General features: G+C 53.4%; 5 protein-coding genes across 5 annotated transcripts; 2 read left to right on the top strand and 3 right to left on the bottom strand.

Annotated features, from left to right (window-relative positions):
* Positions 1–4,111: 4,111 nt before the first annotated feature.
* Positions 4,112–5,008, top strand: N0V96_003917 (uncharacterized protein; the record flags this gene model as incomplete). Its single annotated transcript, XM_053187981.2, has 1 exon — positions 4,112–5,008. One exon carries the CDS (start codon positions 4,112–4,114, stop codon positions 5,006–5,008), a length of 897 nt encoding a protein of 298 aa, XP_053053943.1.
* Positions 5,009–7,278: 2,270 nt separating this feature from the next.
* On the bottom strand, positions 7,279–8,593 carry N0V96_003916 (uncharacterized protein; the record flags this gene model as incomplete). Its single annotated transcript, XM_053187980.1, has 2 exons — positions 7,279–7,768; positions 7,830–8,593. The coding sequence occupies 2 exons, from the start codon at positions 8,591–8,593 to the stop codon at positions 7,279–7,281; spliced, it is 1,254 nt and encodes a 417-aa protein (XP_053053942.1).
* An 823-nt stretch (positions 8,594–9,416) lies between these two features.
* Positions 9,417–10,991, bottom strand: N0V96_003915 (uncharacterized protein; the record flags this gene model as incomplete). The annotated part of the gene is made up of 6 exons (XM_065756977.1): positions 9,417–9,504; positions 9,708–9,717; positions 9,827–9,850; positions 9,917–10,489; positions 10,549–10,673; positions 10,780–10,991. 6 exons carry the CDS (start codon positions 10,989–10,991, stop codon positions 9,417–9,419), a joined length of 1,032 nt encoding a protein of 343 aa, XP_065614190.1.
* A 2,708-nt stretch (positions 10,992–13,699) lies between these two features.
* N0V96_003914 (uncharacterized protein) lies at positions 13,700–16,221 on the top strand (the record flags this gene model as incomplete). The annotated part of the gene is made up of 8 exons (XM_065756976.1): positions 13,700–13,786; positions 13,950–14,038; positions 14,111–14,381; positions 14,463–14,484; positions 14,553–14,635; positions 14,694–15,138; positions 15,257–15,730; positions 15,803–16,221. 8 exons carry the CDS (start codon positions 13,700–13,702, stop codon positions 16,219–16,221), a joined length of 1,890 nt encoding a protein of 629 aa, XP_065614189.1.
* A 250-nt stretch (positions 16,222–16,471) lies between these two features.
* Positions 16,472–18,807, bottom strand: N0V96_003913 (uncharacterized protein; the record flags this gene model as incomplete). The annotated part of the gene is made up of 6 exons (XM_065756975.1): positions 16,472–16,852; positions 16,943–17,023; positions 17,113–17,296; positions 17,369–17,463; positions 17,532–18,025; positions 18,159–18,807. The coding sequence occupies 6 exons, from the start codon at positions 18,805–18,807 to the stop codon at positions 16,472–16,474; spliced, it is 1,884 nt and encodes a 627-aa protein (XP_065614188.1).
* Positions 18,808–18,906: the final 99 nt, after the last annotated feature.

Below are 18,906 nucleotides of genomic sequence, written 5' to 3'. Positions count from 1 at the left end.
GACTTATTGCTCACAGCATAAGGCCAGGCCGCTGGGCGAAATCACAAGCTTTACCTACTCCTTAGTTGGCAACTAGGTAGCTTGTGACCCAGGCTCGTTTATCAACTGGAAATTGCCAAGGGACTTCTGGAAGGGCGCTCCGGGTGCGATTTGATGACGGTTCAATTATCCAAAGATGCGGCAGCCGTTACAGCATCCTTGTCCACAGCCCCAGCGTAACAACTCGTACAGTTTCCCTTTTCGAGTACGCGAGCCTTGACATTCGGATTGGGTTCAGATCCAGCGATTCGTCCGGAAGCCAAGTGCCTACTTTGCGCTACGTGCCTCTCCCAGATGACCGCCGTTGCTATGCACAACAGTGCTCATGGTGGGAGTTTCTCTCTCGCCGAATTCATCGCATGGTCGATGGTTGTTAAAGCATTGATAAAACGGCTTTAGACTTCCCTTCACGGTCAAAAAAGTCGGGTTGCGGAAGGCTCGGGAAGCAACTGAGTTGACTTTTGGACACTTCAAAGCGCTTCTTCTGTCGGCAGCAGTAGGTACCACGGTCAATCTCTGTCTCTGTTGAAACGAGACTCGACTTTTCTCTCGGTACCTGAGGACGAACGTTGCGAAACAAAAAAACTCGCGTGTCGCGTGGAGTTGACTTGACGCCCGGTCGAGGGGGTTCAGCCTAGAGCTGGAAGTATATTGTTGCCCTGTCGTTCTCTTTTGGTACGGAGTACCTTTTGGGCGGAATGCACGCCCACAGGTACCGCAATGAGCTTGACATAGCTATGACGACATTGCAAGGAGGAAATTTTCCCTCCCCCAAAGGACGTAGTACGTACCAAGGGGGCCCTGCAGAGCGTACACTACATGGGGACTGTGTCGGACGAGGGAGGAGGGGCGTGGGTGTTAACCACCCCTTCTTTTCTACCCTTGCTCGTACCTCACGCCAGCCAAGTTAAGGAAGCATCCTGCTGCTGAAGCCGCGCGAAGTCAGGTACCCCATCACGGAAAGTAGATTTGGGAGCATTGCCGCCTTTTGCTGTTTGCTCTCCGTCTACTACGTACAGAGAGAGGCATGTAGATAAACCGCCATGGCTGGATATTCGACAATAACGAGGCCCGCATGACCGACCATACGCGCAAGTTCCCAAACGACACCTCACAAGAGCAACGTAAACGACCTCGGGCAGGTCTTCATGCTCTCTACCAGCCTACACGCCTCGTTGAGTCGAACAATAGTCTCTCCATAACACGGATCCGCAGCGAGTGGGCAGTCTACTGTTTGTGGATGACCTCGACCATCGAGAGCCTTGCTTCGGCGCCGCCCCAGGCCCAAGCCCTAGGGGGTCAGGGTATGGAGTACGGTTGCTTAAGCTCTAGTCGGGGCTTGAAAGATGAGGCATCGTCTAGCAGCCTCAACGGGCCACTGACGTCACCCTCGCGGACCCTCGGTTCGCGCAGGGTCTCAAATTCCTCTCTCTTTTATTCTTACTCTCCTCCTGGTCCGAGAAATACGGCCGAGTCAGGCGCGTCCACTTTTCCTTCGAGATCGAGATCGTGATCTTCCTCAAGATTCCTGTGCAACAAGGCCCCATTTGGCCCTGAGGAATCGTGTGCTGGACGGATTCGGGAGCACACAAACGACTCATGTTCACCCAGTGGTCAGCTGGGTTGACAGACATGTTGTCACCCAAAGAGCAAACATTGGAAAGAACCCTGAAAATAGTGCTGATTTCAGGAGAGCCTATCTAAAGTGCTCCTAAAAAGGATACGCCGCCGTCTTCAACTCGCTGTGAGAGGCTCCACCAGAGGGCAGTCCTCTTGACCACCGGGGCATTTTGCTCTGGTTCCGTGGCCATGTGAACAACTACCTATTTCAAGACGGCTCAGTCTATAAAGTGCGTACAGTCTCAAAAGAAGAGCATAGGCGGAAAGAGAAGCTCACGAGACCCTGGATGGTGGTTTTGTTGCGCCGGAACTTCAGCTCCTGAGAATTTAATCAAGCTCAGTTCGCAAGTTGATCGATCGTTGTTTAAAAGACGATATAGGGTTTTTTGCCGGCTCAGACAGGTGGAGATGTTGCCAAAAGGAGGAAATGACTGAATGCAAGTCCTGGTCCCTTGTCACCAAGCGAGGCCCGAAAGCAAGGAAGTTGGCACGGTAGGGCAATTGGCATGCGCAATCCAGATCGAAATCGACAGCACAACGGGCCCAGAACAGGATAGAATGACCAGGGAAAAGCCAGCAAGCCAGGCACACACGGTCACCAACAGGCATATGGCCGGCCCAGGAACCGTCTTCTGTTGTCGGTCTGCGTCTCAAGTGCGGCTAGAGGTAGGAGGGGGAGACCGATCGATTGGGATCGGGCCTGGTGTTGGGGAGGGGGAAAAAACAACAACAATACAATACTGCTTCAAGTGATTAAATGGATATAAGAATGGGGATAAGCAACCAGGGGTGTACGATACATAGCAAATGAGAAGAGGGGCCTTGGAGTGCGAGAAGAAGAAAAAAAAGGATATGTGTAAAAGGCGGATAACTTGGCTGCGCATCACCCACTCAGACCATGTCACTCATTCGTAAACTGTCGGTCACGGAAGCAGAAAATCTTGATTAAGTCAAGGAAGCCGAGAACTGCAAGGTAGTTCGGCTACAACGTCTACGAAGGCAAAAGGACATGGACATCCAATAATGCTATTACCACGACAGTCTCTACGGGTAGGGAGAGGTACGGGAAGTTGAGATTTTAGAGATTACCATCGTGCGTACGGAGTAAACTCCCCTCCTCTCCCTCCCTCTCCCTCTCCTTCTCCCTCTGCCGTGAGAGCTTTCTGAGAAATACCTAGGTACCTAGAGAATAAGCCCCGGAAGAGGCCCTAGAGTGTGAGAGCGAAAAAAGAGAAAGAGAGGGGGAGGAGGAGAGTCCACACCTCCCCCACCCCGGGGTGCGTAGCCGCCCGCCGCGAAGACTCGGGGAGCTACCCTGCAGAGAGAATTGGAGCTGGAACCGCTTAGCAAGGGGTGCTCATAACAAAAAAGAGATAGAGAGAGAGAGGTATCCTGGAGAGATGTGGCTCTGATGAGGGGACTTAGGGGTTGCCAAGGGGAGGGGTGGTCTGAAGGAGGTGTCGCACACGGTGGCTACCTTACGACCGGACCTTCCACGCTGTGGCTCCGGCCTTTCCTTACCAGGGTACGTACTTGGCTTGTTCGCACTTATTCTCGACCCCTGCCCAAATCAGGTAGGCTGTCAGGTACGTACAGGTGCGCTACTGCCTGAGGTGCTGTCGTTGTGTCGCTGCTGGGAGGGGAAGACACGTACCGACACCATGACTCCAGTCTCCAGGCACATTGAGGCAAACCTTGGATAGGTAGCTCACCCAAGACCCAAGGTATCTACGCAGTAATACACACCTTGCTGAGGTGCGTCAAGGTACCTCACCTCACTGCAAAGAAGTCTGGTACCTTAACCCACGTACCTTTTGTGGCATCCCGGACAGCGACCACAAGGTGCCAAAGGTGCGCAATTCTCTTTCCCATGCCCCATGCTCCTCTGTGGTCTACCCTATACCCAATTCTTTTCCCCCTCTTCAAACACTCCCATACACTCCTCCACCCCATTCAGCTTTCTGCACACTCCTTCCCTTTCCCTCCATCCATGCCGACCGGCCCAGGTCCCCTCGTTGAGATACTTTGCTTCGGCCCACCCCCCTCTGCCCGCTGACCTCCCGAGCTCCTCTCTGCCTCGATCCGCATCTCTCTCTCTCTCTCTCCTGGCTGGTATAATACTTCACTTGCGCCTCACCCTCTTGCGACTTGTCTAGCTGCACCACTACTTCTCACTTTCCCATCACCAATTGCTCAGCCTCACCTCACATCAACTTTCCGGACCCTTTCCAAATACTACTTCATACAGGCCGACCATCTCAGGCACGACTACATCGTCAATAACCTCTACATTAATCACTAGTGGGAATCAACAGTAGAACCTCGTCGCCAAACACAACACGGACTTGATACTTCTACTACTGCTACTCTATCAAAGAAAACACAAGGGCACATATTCCGCCTTGACTTAAGCACACCTTTTCAACGCGGGTTTATGTCCAATTTCTCCAAAATGCATGCCCGAGATGCCACCGGCCGTCAGGTCTCTCTCCTGAACGACGAGCCTATCGCTCAACCCACCCACCAAAGAATGGACTACCGCACAGTTAACCACGTTCTCTCACAACCCTTCCACCCGGCACCGCGAAGCAATTCTTCCTCACCTCATACTCCCGAGCTCCTCCGCTCCGACTCCTACGACTCCAACGCGAGCAACGATCCTCTTTCGCCCATGACTCCCACCTCGTATGACCCTTCGAGAGTCGGCGCATTCCCTGGCCAACCTATGTACGACGATTACGACATGCCCGCAAAGCGCCCTGCCTATGCGAACAACAGCCGCGCAGCTTCCTATGAGGAGGACAGCTCAGCAACATCACCCTTGCCGGAACGTCCGGGCAAGAGATACCCTTGCCGCTATCGTGACAGCCACGGTTGCGAGAAGACCTTCACCACTTCAGGCCATGCTTCTCGTCACTCCAAAATCCACACTGCCGAGAAGGCTGTTCAATGCACTTTCCACGGCTGTCAAAAGAAGTTCACCAGAGCGGACAACATGAAGCAGCACCTTGAGACCCACTACAAGGACAAGTCTCGCTCCTCTGCATCAGCGAAGGCTTCGCGTCCCTCAATGGGCGGTCTGTCAGCATCCGGCCGCAGGTCCTCATCATCATCCGTCAGGGCCGCTGCCGCCAGCAACCGTGTCTCCCGCGACCAGCCCATGTGGGAAGGCGAGTCTCCTTACGGGTACCCTCCTGGCCAAGCTCCTCTCCCATCCCCCGCCGCCAGCAGCGCATGGGATCTGCGCGGCCTGCACATGCCTCTTGTAAGCCGTCCTGGTGCTGCGAGAACACCCAGCAGCGGCCTGGACGCGCTGGCCATGGCTGTCGCATGTCAAGAGGGGGCATAGAGCTTTGTTGGCATCAGAAACATTGCATGTCTCTTCTCTCTCTCTCTCTCTCCCTCTTGGGCAGTTTCAACACTTATACCCGGCGGACTCTTGCAGCGTGTCCTATATAATACCCCATCATTCTGTACTTCTTTCGGCCGTTCTTGTGCGGTCAACGGTGTGGAGAAACTTGTCAGGATGGCACTCGATTGTGATGGTTTATCAGCCTGTCACATCGAGGAGTCTCTTCTCTCCCACGTTTCCCTCCTTTCTGTTTTTTTTTCTTCTTCGTTTTTTTTTCTTCTAAGTTATCTTTTGGGGCAATAGAGGGTCGCAAAGCATACGAATGGCGTACCTGCACATATACGGATGGGAAATAAGGCAACAAAAATGGCGCGGCGTTATATATCACGTATTGTTTTGAACTGCGAAGGTTCACAACCCCGGGGGCGAATATCTTCTCTACACGGCGTTGGTTTCCTTACGGTTTCGTACACATACCCGAATCCTCGATTCAACCAGTACCGAGGGGCAGACGCATCACTGCGATTATTTGTTTAAGATGAGGAAAAAGGCTATTTCTGGTTAGGAATGGGATACATATACACGAGGTTTCCCAGACAGGCTCTCTTTTGGAAGAAAAGCGGGATGATGGAAAGTTGGAGAGTGAGCTTTCATGGATGGGCGCGCGGATTTCTAGATACCAATGCGCCCAAAGACGTAGTGGACGATCTTTCTCATAGACCACTTACATCATGAGTGGATGGGAAGTTGGAGAATCCGTCCCAATGTCGATATCACTCACTTTGCCTGCCGTCTTGGTTCACAGCCAGCGGCAAGGTCAAAATACAAACACACGTTGAACAAACATATTCACTTCTGTCTATCGTAATTCGTTGTCTTGTTGTACGTGCGTATAGTCGCCAAAGTGGCTGGCTAATCCGACCATCACGATGTAAGTCGAAACATCATGAGAGAGTATTTAAGGGAATGTTGTCTCACTCCCCAAAGTGTCTCTGTGTCACGCAGCTGGTGAACGAGAAAGAACAGAAAGAAGCAAAAACAACAACATGAAAATTCCCACGATGCATTCCAACAACTACCTAGCTGTATGAGCCGACGGCATGGCAAAGACATCAGAATCTGCGCTGCCTCCCCCAAAAATGCTCCCCACGCTGATTAGCCTTTGTGATCCCGATCAGACGGTTGAAGACAAATTCCAGAGGGTCAGTCTTTTGTCTTCCCGTGTCTCTCGTTCTGAATCCCAAGTCCGGCATAGGAGTGGATATCCGTACAGGGATATTTTGTCTGGGAAAGAAGGGGAGTTGGGGAGGAGGAGGGGGTTGGTGGTTGGGGAGAAATTCTCCAGCATTTGCATGTGTTTGAAAACGTTCCTAGATGTTCGGTTGGGGGAGGCTGCCATGCCATGCCATGCTATGCCGCATTGCCCATCCCGTCGGATCCCTTCAAGCTGCAACGATGTTTTGAAGATCTCGATCTACTGGGTTTTTTTTTCTTTTTCTTGTCCCTTGTTTCTCCTCGCGATTTTTGGTCCTTGAAACATGGGTAAGAACCGCCCCAGCAACTAACTCTCGACCTACCTTACCTCCCCTCGGCCCGAACATGGCATCCAATGCGTACGGATATGTCTCTATTTTCTTCCTGCACCACCACCACCACCACCACCACCTCGTCCTCCTCTCTATTCTTCTCTCTTCCGCTTTCCATCTTTCTCCACACCTTCCGGAGACAAGTCCCCGTCTTAAAGCCTGCCTCTCTCCCGTTGGAATGGAGCGAGGCGTGAGTGGCAACCCTGGATCGGTCAACCTGTTGTTGCCTGGGACATTTTGGGCGCCGTCAACCGAAACGACGCCGACCATTCACCCGCTCGCCGCTGGAATGCAAGTTTGGAACATCCCACGCTCGTTGGTCGGTATACGCTAGATCGCAGCGCAAACGGTTTCTTCCCACGAGGTCTGCGGGGGCGTGCGGTAAGGCTAGGACGTATGGGCACATGGGCGTGTTCCGCTCCGGTTGAAGAACTTGTTTAAGTGGTCTCGAGGGCGGCCAAATTCGGTGTATGGTTTCGTCCTTCTATTGAGTCTATCTTGGAGCCTTTTGGCCACTGCGTTCGGTATTGGTACTTCTAATTATCCGTCTGTCTCAACCCAGGACTGCTGCGCCAGCCCCGTACGCCAGTGGCTTCCATCATCAGAGCAGACCTGTGCAACATTAACAACTCATCGCGATCGTTGAGAAACCGGCGGTTGCCCCTTGACACGAGCTGAAGCCTACTCCTGTTTCCAGAGCTCCTCCTTCTCGGTGCAGAGTCTTGCCATCTCATACTGCTCATCCGTTTGGCAGACCAGTGTACGGCACTTGGCTCTGTTCTTACCGACTTCCTGCACCGTATCGACAATCTTCTTGCTGTTGAGCTCATCGTCGATGGTGAAGCCAAGGCAATTGCACTGTTCTACGACGCGTTTCCGTAGCTTATCGCTCTTCTCACCGATGCCACCGGCAAAGACTAATGCATCCACATCGCCATGGAGGGTGACAAAGTAGGAGCCGATGAAGGCGCATATCCTGTCAACAAAAATGTCGAACGCAAGTCTGTGCGTAGGCTCGTCCGAAGAAGCAATGACGCCGAAGTTGGTCGTTCCTGTCAGGGCCTTCCATCCGCTTTGTTTGTTGAGAATTTCTTCAGCCTCGGTAAGATGCAATTTTGACGTTGAATTAGGGGAGAGCTTTCCGACGTCACTCGCGTAGTGGAAGACGAGACTGTGCGCACACAAGTTAGCCAGCTGCTAAACACGCGCAACGGATGTTGCCTGCGATTTACCTCGGATCTACATTCCCGCTTCTCGTGGCCCCGGGCAAGCCGGCAACGGGCGTCAATCCCATGCTTGTATCCCAACTCTGGCCGTTTCGGATGGCGCAGGCGCTTGCACCACTACCAAGATGAAGAGCGATGATGTTCAAGTCTTTGGTCTCTTTGCCGAGGAACTCGGCGACGGACCGTGTAATGAATGAGTAGCTGACGCCATGAAATCCGAACTTTCTGAGGTGGTTCTTTTTGGCTATTTCTTGGTTGATGGGGTATGTGCGGACGTGCTCGGGGATGGTGGAGTGGAACTGTGTGTCAAAGCATGCAACATTGATAGCGTCGGGTAGCTGCTCCACGCAAGAGTTGACGATATCAAGGGCCGGGCCGTTATGCAGCGGGGCAAGGTCGCTGAGCTCCTCTAGGTGGTGATATGTGTCCTGGGTGATAACTTGGGAGCACGGATAGTCGCCTCCATGCACGATGCGGTGACATGTCAAGGCAATATCGGCCTTTTGCTTGATCTCGGGTAATTCTGCGTCATCAATCAGGGTCTTTAGAAGCACCTTGAAAGCATCATCTTGTGTAGACACCTTGTCCTCCAGATCCTCGTTCTTCTTGACTTCAACACCGCCGCGGGTGTAAGATACCTGAGCCGGTGGAGCCGTCAGACCACTGATAGATGTCTCTGCAATCTGGTGGGGTGACTGCTTGGGCTCGGCCGAGTAGACCGAGATTTTGACAGAGCTCGACCCCGCGTTGATGGCAAGGATAACCTTCATCGTGGATAGGGTCTGAATGTGCAGTGGTGGTCTGCAGTAAGGACGGAGAGTTCGTCTCGAATGCCTTTTGGAACCGAGAATCGGCAGCGAGATGTGGTAGATCGGCGTGATATGCAACGCACGGTTTAGTCTTCTAATTCGATCGGTGAAAGTGAATCGACCAGCTGATGGTGGTGTCTTGTATTAGACAATTGAAAATCAATGTGTTGAATTCACGGCGCGGTTGGACGAGACGGGTCAAGATGTGACGAGCTGAAATGGGCGAGATTGTAAGCTTTTAAGAAGAGCATCATCAGCAGATTTTGGCGGTGGAATGGTCAAAAGCCGAAGTGGGTGGTGTTGCCCTGGGCACCATGATCTGAGGTTCCTCTCGCTGCAAATGCCCGCCTTGGCCGGGTGTGGTGACGTTCCATGGTGCAATTGGACTTATGGGGGCGGGGGGTTGCTGGGAGCTGGTAGCTACGGAACCCCGCGCCGTGCCTTGTCACCCCACCAGATAGTGCAGAAGTGGAGGCTCTGTGGGGCCTGTCAAAGCTGTCAACGCCCGGACCCGGAAACCCAAAGCGGCGGCTTCTAGCCATGCAAATAACACACCACTTTTTGGAGTTGCCTGATGCAATACACCAAGCCCAGTTGCGAGCTATCGCGTGGAACCACAACCCACCATCGCGCACTCCGTTGTGATGTCGATGTTCTGCGAGCTGGGTGTTGATCGGGAATTATTCCATCAGGATTCTGTGCAGCGTAGCACCACATAGGTATCATTCATTCTTGTAGGTGGCGAAAGTTGCAGAACAAGCCAGGTCGAACCCCGAGAGACGAGTCAGTAAATGGTAGCCCGGCTCCTCTCGTACGACCGTTGTTCTGTGGCTTGAAATGGGTGCTGTTGAGGTTTGTCGACGATCGGAGAGCTGTTCAAGTAGCCGGGTCAGACTCATAAGAATCTGGGGGCTCCACCACTGGCTCTAAGCCTCGAGAGATGTCGGGGGACGGCAGTTCGGACATTTCCCCAGGAAGCATTTCCGGCGATGGCAGCTCAACGTGGTGGGCAGGAAAAGGTATGCCGTGAAACTCGCTATCGGAGCTGTGAGATACGACCCAACTCTCTAGGAACCGAAGGTAATCTGTCGCGTGTAAGTCAAATGTCCTTTGCGCATTTTAAGACGGGGCAGCAAGGGTATGATGATTGGGTAACGAGACTCTCAATGCCTGCTAAGAAGTGATTTGCCATACCTTCACGTTTGCTGAACTGTACGCCTATGTAGCGAATGTTCAGTGTGCCTGACGGTGGTCCGTCAGAAGTCGATGGGCCCCCTTGAGAACCAGAACGCACACGAGGACGCATTCGTTGTGCCAGGTTAAATCGCGAGCGGGAACTGCTGTTATCGGGAGCGCTGCTGCGTCGGCTTCCGCGAACTGTTAAGCGGACTTGGCGGTGTCGATCGTCGCGGTTACGCAGTTCGCCCTCAAAATTGTGAATTTCGTATTCTCGATATTGACGACCGCTCGCACGGTTGGCAAGAATGGTCAGTGAGTGATACGTCGAGTATCGGTCCCTCCAAAGCTTTAGCCTCTGTACCAATCCCATGCCCCTGATATTACCAAAGCCGTCCGTTCTTCCATGCTGGTCGGACCAGACGACATCCACATCGTAGTAATCAACCAAGTCTTTCCGACGGATATCTCCCTGGAAGCGTATGGAGCTCTCCACGGTGGTGAACTCGTACTTGACCTCGGTAAGGTGGTCATGAAGAACCACACCTTCGCCGGTAGTGTATCTGACTCTGTGTGGTTCGCGAAAGCTGACAAAAAGCTCGAGTTCGCAAGGATCCGTGTACGGACGATGACGGGCGTGTAAGGTATGAGGAAAGATATCGGCGGGCACGTCGGACGGAACTTAATTGTAGTCAGCATGATGTCTTCGGCTCGGATGATAAATGCGAGGGATGATGTACGAAAGTGTTCAAGAAGCTCGCTCTGGTAGCTGCATTGCCATAGTACGCGGCGCTGCTCGGAGCCGACAACCTCCCAAGGGCCAAGATAAACGGTGCGCTCGTTGGGAGTGTTCTCAAAGAGGGTTCTGGAGGATCAACAAGGGTCAGAAAGGGGTAGAGACTACTTGCAAAACGTATGGCTATGGAAGTTTGGAAAGAGGGGCATCGCATGGGGTAGTGAAAGAATGGTACATTGTTGCTTGATAACCTGGAGGTCCAAGGTCCAGAGGATGAAGAGAGGCGTGCGGTGCTGAGGCCTCGGAGGTGAGAGCCGATATGGACGACGCAACTGACGTTGGTGTCCAGGTCGAGTCAATGGGGCTCGCGTATGGCTGGCCGTAGGAAGGGGGTCGGCCGAGGGAGGACGAAGTAAAAGACGAGCCGGAGGAAGACGAGGCGGCCATGCTTGGAAGGCCTTGGCCTAGTTCTTGTCTCGGAGCCTTGTCAACAAATCAATGAAAGCCTGCGGGGAGTTGAGATGGCAATCATGGCATGGTGTTGGAGATTTGGGTATATGGCCGATTCGTCTGGTGGTTCGGAATCGTGTGGTCGTCAGGAGGGTAAGCGCGCTTAGATCTCGGGACGGATGCATTCAAACGACGGGAGGATGCGACGGCAATAAGGTATACGGATGCCAATTCCTCGCTCGAGGTAGCGATGGTGCTGGAGCTTTGCACGGGGCGACAGGTGCTCTACCTAGCATCAACCTAATGTTGGGAAAAGGGCGATAAGGCGGATGAATGTATCGCAGACGGAGGAGTAACCAAGGGCGCCGAGGCAAAAGACGGCCGGCAGGGTGCAAGCTTGGTATTTCTGAGATAGTAGGGATAGTGGCACCTAAGGTAAGGTAAGGTCAGGTCGGGTCGGGTACCGTTGGAGAAACCAAACAGCCAAGCCGTCAGCAAAGGAGGTGCCAATGCCAGTGGCGGGGCCGGGGCCGGTGGAGGTTGTGAACTGGCACAAGACTGGCACAAGACTAGCACGGCGCCGTGTTAAAGCGAGGCTTGATGTTGGAGAGGAGTTAACTACCTTGGGTAATTGAGTTGGTATGGTTGAGGTAGACAAATACGCGGCTTTCCGAAAGTCAAGCGAGGATGGGGGACGATTTGACGGATGGAGCGGGGTCGCAATATGTTGGTGGTGAAGGGCCGGGTGCGGAGTCAGATGGCAGAAGAGGGGGGGTCTGTTGGCGAATGGACTTTGGTTGATGAACAAGCAAACAAGGCGGAAGGACGTTCGGAACAGTACCTTACCTTACCTTACCTTACCTTAATATGACGGGAGGTCCGGGAGGTAAGGTAGGAAATGATTGATGCAGCGACCGGATACTCAGGTACGCAGTAAGGTAGTGAGTGGTGGGCAACGGGAATACCACTGGGCCCCCAGGTGCGGACGAAGATCCGAAGAATTGGTCGGGTACCGCCGTAGCGGAGACTAAAATTGTCAACGGTCCGCCGGTAAACTGTCTCGCTTACCTCAACCAATTGTGTAGGTTCTAACGGTAATTCTCTCCTTCATACATTCTCTAAGCAACAACCTACGTGAACACTTCAGGGTCTAGCCTTTGGGATGCAGCGTACCCAAGGCAAATAAGTGCTACGTTATACCACGGGAAGGAACCTTACCTTCGGTATCTGCACTGAGTACCTACCTGCCTGACAAAAGTAGATACCTTGACAATGTACGGATGGGTGATACGGATAGGTACTACGAGATGGATCGAGTATTGAGGTACTATGTACCGGTGGGGTTGGGCATGCCAAATCCAGTTCGAGGTGCCCGCCGCCGTCATGTTGGGTCGGCCAATGGCAGCGCCTGAAGCGACGGCATGCTCAAGCGACTGGCACTGGGACTTCCCGTCGTGCTCTCAGCTCGGTGTCCACCTGCATGGCCCATGTCCCTACTGAACTATTCTGGTCCAGTTTGTTCCTGCTGCCACCATGTTCGCTGCCAGTAGGCTGCGCACCTGCTCTACGCTCTACATGATGGCTCCATCTACGGGCGTAACGGATCGAGTCCTTGCAGTCAATGGTCACATTGACAGGAGCCTGATACCTTAGTGTCTGTCAAGTCAAGTATTGGGATCACGATGTTCAGCGAGGCAATGCAAGTGGTGCGTGTTTTGATAGCTCCGGGATGCGACATTCTCCCTGTCTCGCCTCAACCTAGGGTGACTTACTTTCCTCGACGCCAGAGCATGGTTCATCATCGATGTCCCACAACCTTATTCCGAGGATATGGCAAGTCCTGGTTCGTTATACGTACCTGACACTGAGCTCTGTTGAGAGAACAAATATCGACTATTGACAGCCTCTGGACGAATACGGTCACATTGTTTGGTTGCTGATGCTGATAGGTGGGGGTCATTGTCAATGGAAAGTTGCTTTAGTACCTTACCTACCTCAATTGAGACCAGGGGATTTTGACAAGATTTGCCGCAACCTTTTTTCTTTCTTCGCCCAAAACCAGAGATCCAGGCCTACGGTTTCCTACCTACCTAACCTTCCTTACCTTACCTTAGGTTCTTACTTAGTCTTTCCAGCGCTTGGCAGCCCTCGGCCAGCCTGCTCTGCGGTTAGCGTCTTGTCTTGTCCTGTCAACCAACCTTACCTTCCTACCTTACCTACTCAACGTTCTTTACCTGGCCTCGCTCTTTCTTCATTTCATCGCTTTGGGACAGATTTGCTCCCGAGTGTTCCTTCAGGCCCTCTTCCCGTTGTTTCCGCATCTTCATTTATGACTTCTCCTCGACACAGAATCACCTCTTCACACTCAATCAACTCAATGGCCCTTTGTCAACTACCCCCGCGACTAAGATACCCTTGCTTGTAGATGGGTCCCGCTTACTGCGACCCATTCTTCCACCTCCCCAATCCGACTATCCGACCTTTCCTGCATCTAAGCATAACACGCGCTGCTGCGTGAGCCTATCTCGCCTCATACTTTGGTAGCGCAACAATTCTCAATTCAAGGGTTGATTGTGTATGTGGGTTACATCCCATGCTTACCGCCCCGTATCACAAGTCTCACTTCATTCCACGAAGCCGTGTCTCCCTATTCTCATCCACCGACCGTAGATAGTGAATCAGTTTGAGAGAGTCGAGCGGCAGCCATGTCGGCTTTGCCCGACCCTCTCGTGAGAAGGAACCGGGGCTATTTAGGCAGTGATAGTTCCGCCTTGTCCGCCCGCGATATTCAGGTACGTCCATTTGCCGATTTCGTCTCGTCTCTCGTTTCCTGTTCCCATACCGCCGCTTGCCTCTGTGCGCCTTTACCCATTACTTGGCCTTATTCCGCACCTTGACAGCTGCCTCGACCCTTCATCGCATCTTACATCGGACGTTAGCTCATCATTTTTTCAGGACCGCAGTCAGTTGCGTTATGAGCTCGACCTCAACTCGTGGAACCTACGTATTTGGGGCGTGGCCGCATCGGGTTTTTTGACAGATTCGTGAGCCATTCTTTCTATGTTCTCACTCAGAATGTGATCATCTCCCTGCAGTACATTGACTATATTGCGTAGTTACAATCTCTTTTCCACAAATGTCATTCTTGCCTCCATAGCATTTGTATACTGGCCATCACCCGGCGAAAGATGGCAAGGGCTGCTCATCAACTTCTTCACTCTTCTGGGCTCTGTGATTGGTCAATTGCTCTTTGGTTTTCTGGCCGATTTTTATGGTCGAACACGCCTATATGGCATTGAGCTCGTGCTTGTCATTGTGTCGACAATTGGTGTTGCCACTAGCAGTTACGGCTTCGATGACATGAGCTTCTTGGCTCTGTTCATCTGGGTGAGTTGTCATCGCTGGTTCAACTTGTCTTCTCTCCTCTCCGTTGAGGGCTTTGTCAGCTGACATATAGGACTCTCATAGTGGCGCTTCGTGATGGGTATCGGTTAGTTACCAATTTCGGCCGTTTCGATGATTCCGCTCGAGTAACCACGACTAACTCATTAACAAAAGGTATCGGTGCCGAGTATCCCCTTAGCGCAGTAATAACCTCAGAATGGTCGAGCACTCAGTCCCGGGGAACCATGATATCTTCTGTCAGTCAGCAAGCAACTGCCCAATCTCAGGACTTCACTACTAACCAAAAAGTGCTAGACATTCATGATGCAGCCCATAGGCCAAGCTCTTGCCCAACTTGTCGGCCTCTGGGTTCTCGTCGGTCGTGATAAAAGTGAGGGCCTACAAGCCATGCAGTGTGGCCTCGATACGAAATATGATAGGGAATGTCGCCGTGCCGTGGACGGCATTTGGCGCATCGTGATCGGCTCTGGCGCCGTCCCCGCCCTCTTAGCCATCATCTTTCGGTTCTTTTTATTCGACTGTGGATTATACAGTCTCGAGGTCAGAAACAAGCCCGGTATTGCCTTGAGAAACACGCAGAGAGTATACGGCGCTCCTGCTGGCGCGACAGCCGGCTACCCCATGACCCCTCAAGATGGGATGCAACCGACCAACTCACAACAGCCTATGCCCATCCAATTTTCCAAGCAGGATCTTTACAAGTACTTCATCGAAGACGGGAATTGGTACTATCTATTAGGTGAGCTCCTCGCCCAATGTTTAACGGCCTGGATCACGAGACCTTGACTTGGGTCTTGAGACCTCACACGAGTGGCCTCTTGTGTTTGAGAAAGATACATAGACTAACCATGATGTAGGCACCGCTGCAACATGGTTTTTCCTTGATGTAAGCTTCTATGGTCTCAGTCTTGATAATAGAGGGACTCTCTCAGACATGTGGGCGACCACGGGACCAACACCCATCGACGACCGGCTTCCGTGCTGGAACTCCAAATTTCCTGGCGGGAACGCAACCGCACGACTATGGAGTCAGACCGGCCTTCCAGTCTGGCAGACGGACGCAACTCTACCTTGCAATACCATTTACGATGTGCTTCTGGAACAGGCGAAGCAGTACTTGTTGACTGTATCCATCGCCTCAATCGCCGGCAGCGCCTGTTTCGTCGTCGCTGCCAACAGGATCCCAAGAAGACTGTGGCTCACAGTTTCATTTTTCGTTCTTGCTATACTATTCGTCATCACGGGCTGTGTATACTACGGCGTCAACAGAACCCCGGGGGCCCCGGCGACAGTCGTGTTTGTGGCACTATGCCACTTCATGTTCAACTTTGGTAAGTGTCTTCTCTCCTCTGCTTACATGCCCGAATAAAGTCCTGGCAGCGGCAAACTAACAAATTCCCCAGGGGCAAACACCTTGACTTTCATCATCCCAGCCGAGATTTTCCCAACCTGCTACCGCTGCACCTGCCACGGCATCTCCGCCGCCGCCGGCAAGCTGGGCAGCATCGTGGCTCTCCTCGTCGTGTACGGCATCAACTCGTCCTACACCGCCGTCAACCGGCAGGGGCTCATCTTTTTGCTCTTTGGCTCCTTTGTCGCCGTCGGTGCCGTCTTCTCCTGGGCCTACCTGCCCGACTCGCAGCGGTGGGTCATTGACGAGGACACCGGGCGGCGTGTGCTCGAGCAGAAGACGCTTGAGGAGCTGGGGGAGGGGCGCGAGAGGGCGAGGCAGCTGGGCGAGGTGATTACCGTCAAGGAGAAGTGGCACGATTTGAAGAGGAGGAGGGTGTCGCCGTCGCCTTCGCAGGCAACGAATCCATGAGACAGAATGCTTCAAACAGTTGGGGATTAAGCCATATCTCAGGATACCTAGGATGAATAGTTTGGTTCGAATAATTTGCTTGGAGGGCATTGAGACTCTCGACCTCCTATTTCTTCGGCCAATACAGGTATATAACTGTTGAGGTGTGTTTCACTCTGCTGCCTCGTCCGATCCGTCCTCTCAATAGGTCATGTTCACGCGTATCACACATCCACCAATGCACATAACTTCCTTCTCCCACAAACGGTTCTCAAATACTCAGCTGCCCATCGGGATCAAGAGCCACCTGCAAAAACTCCGCAGTCTCGGCATACACAGCCTTGCCGCTCGTCGTAGCCTGTACATGCACGTTACTCTCGAGCGCGTCGAGCCATTTCGCCCAGCGCAAGCCCGGCGCGGGCGCCGGCCACCCGCACAGCGGCTGCAGAACGCGCGAGAGACGGACGGCAAAGGGCGCAAAGTGGACGTCGACGAGGGACATTGTGTTGCCTAGAAAAAAGGGCCCCTGCTCGTCGGCGGCGAGGACGAGGTCCTTGATTGCGTTTTGGAGGCGCTCAATGTACTGCGGTCGTAACGTTGGGTCTGGACTGCGGAGGAGGCGGTAGAATGCTGGGGCGAGGCGGGTATTTATCTAAAAGTAAAGAGTAGCTCTGTGTTAGAATTTTTGACGCTGCTCATGTTGCCCTTGGAGAGGAGAGAGGGAAAGGGGTGTGTGACTAACGTGGCTGATCCATTGTCGACAATTTGCGCGGAGCTTTACGTCCGTCGGGAAGAGTGGAATGGTACTGTCCATATCTTCGAGCTGTAGAGCCAGCAACGTTGCGAATGATCAACAAAGAGGGGTTCCTACGAGGGGGGAACATCCGCATCCGTGGGGGAGTTTAGACTGACATATTCCAATATCACACCGCTGTCGGCACAAGCCCAGTCGCCCTGCCGTATCGCGGGAACGGTTCCCCTGGGATTCGCTTCCAGCAGCGGTTGCGAGGCGGCCACCTTGTAGGGGTCTTCTTCGCAGTACTGGTACGCCAGCCCCTTCGCTTCGAGAGCGATCCAGACGCTTTGAGAAAAGGGGCTGAACGAATGAGAGGTTCTAGGTCAGTACATATGGAATGGAGAGAGAGTTCTGCGAGAGAGAGGGACGAACCAGTAACATGCCGAGTACAGCTTCAGATCGCTCTCCTTCTCATGCTTCTTGATGGTCCAGTGAGCTCGGCCCGTTGCCTTTCTAGGCCCATCATTCTATTTTAGCCACATGGCATCAGCTTCTGGGGGCATATCTTCACTAGCAGCGCCATGTAAACTCTCACCTTGGCGGCATCGGTCTTGTGCTTGGCAAGATACCGCTGTATACTATTCTTCTTGACCTCGTCGCTCTTGGCTAGGGTATGCTGATGCGGGCCGGGAATTCCGCTGACGCTAATGTGGCCATTCACCCGCTGAATTGTCCAAAACTTCTGCCCCGGCGCGGGCAGGTTATTCGGCGTAGCGGGCGCGACCCTCAGCTCCCTCTCGCCGGGCGGCGCGAGCACGGTGTGCGCCCCGTTGAGCGCCTGGCCGCCGTTCAGGGGCACGTAGGTGCCGTCGTCGACGTCGTGGAGAGTGGCGCCCGGGAAGTACTCTGTGATTTTGATCTTGACGTTGCACAGGTTGAGCTTGCGCGAGACGCGGTTGCGGCGCTTCTTGGTTGGGTCGTCGGACTTTTTGGTGCCCGGCGGGCGGCCCTTGAGGCGGCAGTCCCAGTAGTGGGAGATGAAGGGCTTCTTCTTGTAGTTTTGGGTCGAGCGGTGGGAGTAGACGTTGTCTACGTGTGGAAAGTAGGTTTCGAATCTTTTGACATGGTTAGGAAAAGATGTACTTTGTGTTTGTTTGACAGTGCTGCTGCTGCAGCCGGAAGAGGGGTAAAACGGACTGCTCATGAGTGAGAATGATGAGACCATCTGCGTCAAACAGCTTCTGCCGCCACTCATCGAGGTTTGGGGGGTCGAGAACCCATTTTGTGCTCAAAAGACTGCCGTGCGGCCTCCATCCGGGGGTGGTAGTGCCGTCGATGGGGATGAATCCGGCGGGCCCGACGAGAGACTCGCCCGTCTCAATCGTAATGGCTTCTGGCATTGCGAGGCCCGGCGCCAAAATGCCAAACTGGCCATGCTGAACTGGTGATGGCTCCATCACGGGGCCGTGGACTGGCTGATGTGAAAGATTCGACGGTGACGGCCCCGTTGGTCCAAAACCACTACCACCAACACCAGGCACTACTACAACATGTTGCTGCTGCTGCTCAGTTTGTCTGTCTGCGACAGAAGGCATATGTACATCTTGATCCCGTGAGAGCTCGGAATGAAACACCGATTGGTGGGCCTCCATGCCAGACATATCGATGGAAGACCCGGTGTTAGGGGGGCCGGAGCCGGGACGGAAGTGGGTTACGGCACCGGCATCGGCACCGGTAGCAAAAGGCGGAGGCGGCGGTGGCTGCTGCTGCTGCTGTAGCTGCTGGGCAGCGGGGTGGAGACTATGCGGAGGGATGGTCTCGCCCCTGCTGGCTGGAGAGACTTCAAACGGCGAGGACGGACCTGCTAGCATTTGCCGCACGCGGGCGGGTGTTAGAAAAGATGCGGCGTGTTGCTGCTTTAATGCGTTGTGCCTTCGTCGACGCTGCAGTGGTTGGGGAAAAGTGGATGA

Source organism: Colletotrichum fioriniae (genome assembly GCF_027942845.1).
Source record: "Colletotrichum fioriniae strain IMI 355084 chromosome Unknown scaffold_4, whole genome shotgun sequence".
NCBI lineage: Eukaryota > Fungi > Ascomycota > Sordariomycetes > Glomerellales > Glomerellaceae > Colletotrichum > Colletotrichum fioriniae.
The sequence above is the reverse complement of the archived record's forward strand: the minus strand, read 5'-3'. Positions and strand labels throughout refer to the sequence as shown.